Below are 4,396 nucleotides of genomic sequence, written 5' to 3'. Positions count from 1 at the left end.
AAGTCATTTTTTTAACATCATTTGAAATTCCACTTCATGTCCTTTTGATCTTTAGTTGATCATCATCTCAGTATTGTTTTAATATTAACCGAGGTGTAAAAATGACCAAGAATTAATGTCAGAATCCAATGTTGAGTCAATGAAGTTTAGGGGTGATAGTAAAAATTGATTTAACATTCTTTTAGTTATTGTTTTCTGTCTCTCTCTCTCTCTCTCTCTCTCTCTCTCTCTATATATATATATATATATATATATATATATAAAATATCGTGCTCTTTCTAAATTTTACAAGCATGAACTGAAATTTAGCCACAAAATGACTCACACAAATATAACCTACTGGGTTCTTTTAAAGGCATGAATGTAGTAAGGTGTAACCCAATCTCTATGTGTCCACCCTTGCCCCATTGTCAACCTTTCAGTGCACACAAAGGCACATATAATACAAGATCGTGTCAGTTTACGAGGAGAGGAAAGGAGAAGTTGAATGCAATCCCACAACTGAAACAAAAACTGACACGAATCTACATTTAGAGAGACACAGACGAGGTGTATTACATAAGTACAGTAAGAGGAAGCTGGCACGCAAGTTGTTCTTGTTTAAAAAAAGTTTGAAAATTTACTTTGAATAACATGATTGACATGTAGAAATTTGCAAAACAAAATGAAAAGAGAGAAACGGATGAATAACTGACTGTGGAGTGTGTTGCCTCATATTTCCAGGAGGATGTTTGACCTTTGCTTAGAGGGGAGGTGGAGATGGAAACCTTATTTTCTTCTCACCATCTTGCTTGTGTTGCTGGGAGCTGCTCCTACAGGTAATGACTTACTCACATAAAGACAAAAAAAAAGAAGGAAATACTGAGTTTTATTTAATGGAATATTTTACACCATAACATATTGCTGATATGTCTGTGAAGGTTCTCAGTCATCCAGGTCATCGTAGTCAAAGGAGCTTGCAAAGAAAAGCAAAGAAAAGTTGTCCCACAGAGGGACAACCCCCCACAGGGGGTCCTTTTGTCCCTCTGTGGGGGGTTACTCCCACTAGGTTTATATCTGGGACTCTCCACCATTTGACCTTAGAACTGAAGAAGCTTCTCGGATGAGAGGTGAAACGTCTTCAAGTAACTTAAAGAAGTCCAGACGCTTTTCTTTGCAAGCTCCTTTGACAACATATTGCTGACTTAACTTCAAATTAAGTGTGCTATTTTATTTGGCTCTAAGCCACCACTGAGATTTTATCTGTCTCCACTGTGTCGAAGTGCAATTAAAACTTTTTGTCTGGATTTCTTTTACCCATTTGCAGCACTTGGCAATTTCCTGGGAGACACTAAAGCAGTATTAAATGGTTGCAAAGACCACTGGACCCTGCAGGACAGGACAGCTGTGCCCCTCCTTTATGAGATGACCATATGTGTGGACATTCGTGTGGTCCTCCCTGGTGCTTGGGTGGCCTTCTCTTACCGCTCAGCCTTCGCACCTAGGCCCGAGTTAGGCCTGGAGGGAGATGAAAGAGCACTATATGGATGGCTACTAGGAGTGCGACACCGATTTCCTCTCCAGCTGTCCCCAACGCATTGGCACAGAGTGTGTCTAAGGAGGGATATAAAGGGCAACACTTTTAGTCTGAAGGTAACACTGAAAAGTGTTTGACAAAGCATTCAGATATTTTACTTGCATAAAAAGTAACAATGCAAGATTGTAAAAACACCCAATATTATTACAAATTGATGTATTTGTATGTATATGTGTGTAATTTATTTAGTAGTTACAATAAGAAGCAGCACAAAAGTCAAAACAACAATTTTCCCATGTTAGCACAAACCCAAAACAAACAGTGTTTGTAAAAAAAGAGAAAAACTGTTACATAACTGAAACTTGCAAAGACACTGCACATAATGAGTGGAATTTGAAATAAAATACAAAACAAAAATGGCAGGTACTGTTTAGACAAACACAGTTACAGTTTTGCAAGAAGTTGAGTTGCTGAGTCTATGTTTAGCCCTCACAGTTGTATGAAAATAGTTTCCAAAGAACTGCTAAGGGAAATATGTATTAGCTTGGTTATTTTAGGCAGGCCAGGTAATGCTAATGACTGCAATCCCTTGCTGTCTCAGTACTTTTGTTTTGTAGATACACTGTGATAGTTTTATAAAACCATAAATAGCAGGTTAAGCCTGTGAAATATAAAATTCTTTTTAAACTTTGTCAGAGCAATTTAAAGGATAACATTACTTTATTACAACTTGATCTTATAAATTTACATTTTGGCCATCATTTCTAGTTCTGATAGCATTTCTTTTCCAAATAAAGACTTGACTTGGCAAGCCAGCCATGTATATTAGTGGACAATCTACTTGGTCTAAGTTTAAAGTGCAACTCAGTGCTGCTTTGCCTTACATTTTACCTACTGTGTGGCTTGCTGGCCACTAGTGTGGAAGTCCTCAGTGTGCTTCAGTTTCATCTTTAGGATCTTTAGGTCTCTTGAATGGATAGACTTGTAGTCCATCAGAATATGCATGTGGTTAGGTTAATGAGGATAGTAAATTGACCATAGGCATGAATGTGAGCATGAATGGTTGTCTGTCTCTCTGTTAGCCTGGCAACACTTTGGCAACCTCTACAGGGTGTACTCTGCCTCTCGCCCAGAATCGGATAAATGAAAAAAGATCGATAAAATCGGTCTAGTTATGGTTATGTGACTAAATTTGATCTAGTCTTTTTTTTTTTTTTTTAGTTTGCCTGCCTTCAAATGTGAGCAAAAACTAGAAGAGGAAAAACAATAAAGACAGACATAGAAACATCTAACTTTTTTAATTGTTCCAGGTTGATGGGGACATTATAGCAGACAGGACTGTCATCGCTCAGGCCATCCCCTCCTACGGCTCTCTATGGATGGGCTGTCGTCCCAGAGATCCACCCCCAGGACCTAATCTCGGAAATGTGGAGCTGTACTTGTTCCGCATGTGGGCAGACTTGGGTGCTCATGGGCCCTGCGAGGACGGCACTGTGATTGGCTGGAATGCCAAATACTGGGGAGTGACCAGTCCCAGTGCAAGGCAAATAGACCCCAGCCTTATGTGTGGTGAGCCAGATATGAAAGAATAACCTGTCACGGATCGCAACTGTTCTAGAGTAGATGTATTAATATTAATCATGAATGGACTGCCAAACTAACAGTGGCTGCATTCATAATAAAATGCAGGGCTGTCTTTTCTGTCACAGAAACGACCTTAATGTTAGCCAAACAGCATTTATCTGATCCTGCCTCATTAGAGAAGTTGTTACAGCTTTGCTTTCAGTTTTTTCATTTAGAAAAATGGTGTCACACGAGAGATTTTACACCAGAAATTAATTTTCAAGTCTTCCTTAAAGAGTTGAGAAAAATACAAAAACTAAAAGTGATTATTGAAAATTGGAAGGTTTCTTTTCCATTGTTTTACATTTTCAAAGTAATTTTTAATCATAAAAAAGCAGAGCAAACATTTAGACAATTAACTTTCAACAAAAACAAAAACTACAGGAATGGCTCTCCAATATCATTTGCTTAAAACAATAACATTGCATGCAAAACTTGTCTTTGTTATCTTTATGCCTGTCACTTGTTTCCATACCACTGCAGTGCATGTTCTCCAAGCATGTTGAATGTTGAGTGTTGCATGTTTTTATGTCTTGTAGACCACAAACGGTTGAAACGTGGGGCTCGTGCTTACAGAAGCATTACTAATGGTGTGTATCCATGCGACTAGTGTGACTTAGACACCAGTATGCATGCTGTGTTTATTTCTCTAAATGTATGAATATAAAAGACTAAATATGTGTTTGTCCATTAGAGGATATTTCTATTGTTCATTTAAGACTGTGTAAATGTGGATTCTCACCTAAAAACATAAAAAAATATTATATTATTTTATTTTTACATAACCAGATGGCCTATTTTTGTGTAAATATGCTTTTCAGAAATGCTATTGCAGTGTAAGAGATAGGAGTACCTTAACAAAAACTGTATCACAATAGCGCAGAAACAACAAAGAAAGAGACTAGAGGAAATCTACCTTGCTTTTACAATGCAAAAGAGAAAAATGTAAAGAATTCCTTCACATTTACAGCAACTACACTGGGAGCTGGCCGGTCCCTGCTGCCTTCATCTGGTAAGCATCACCCTGAGACACGTACTAAAATATGCTCTAATAACAACCCACAGAAACTTCTTGTTGATGACTACTTTGCATATTTTTTTCACTATCTGTATAAAGATATTTCATTTTGGTCCATTATTTTAGCTAGTAATAATGATTTGTGAGTTTGTCTTGTTACATTGGAGGCAAATCAGAAAAAACAACAGAAATCAAAGGATATTTTGTGGGATTTTGAGTTAAGATTTCTGTCTTTTGTA

The 4,396-nt window shown here is 37.5% G+C and overlaps 1 protein-coding gene across 1 annotated transcript; it reads left to right on the top strand.

The window, feature by feature from the left end:
• The first annotated feature begins 727 nt into the window (after window positions 1-727).
• Window positions 728-3,108, top strand: LOC146701680 (adhesion G protein-coupled receptor G4-like). The gene is made up of 3 exons (XM_085468893.1): window positions 728-818; window positions 1,307-1,632; window positions 2,827-3,108. The coding sequence occupies exons 1-3, from the start codon at window positions 728-730 to the stop codon at window positions 3,106-3,108; spliced, it is 699 nt and encodes a 232-aa protein (XP_085325019.1).
• The last annotated feature ends 1,288 nt before the right edge of the window (window positions 3,109-4,396 follow it).

This window comes from Copadichromis virginalis, linkage group LG9, assembly GCF_057382275.1.
Source record: "Copadichromis virginalis isolate Kocher_CV1m ecotype Utaka linkage group LG9, C_Virginalis_male_GT1.1, whole genome shotgun sequence".
NCBI classification, from domain to species: domain Eukaryota; kingdom Metazoa; phylum Chordata; class Actinopteri; order Cichliformes; family Cichlidae; genus Copadichromis; species Copadichromis virginalis.
This window is presented reverse-complemented; position numbering and strand designations above follow the sequence as displayed.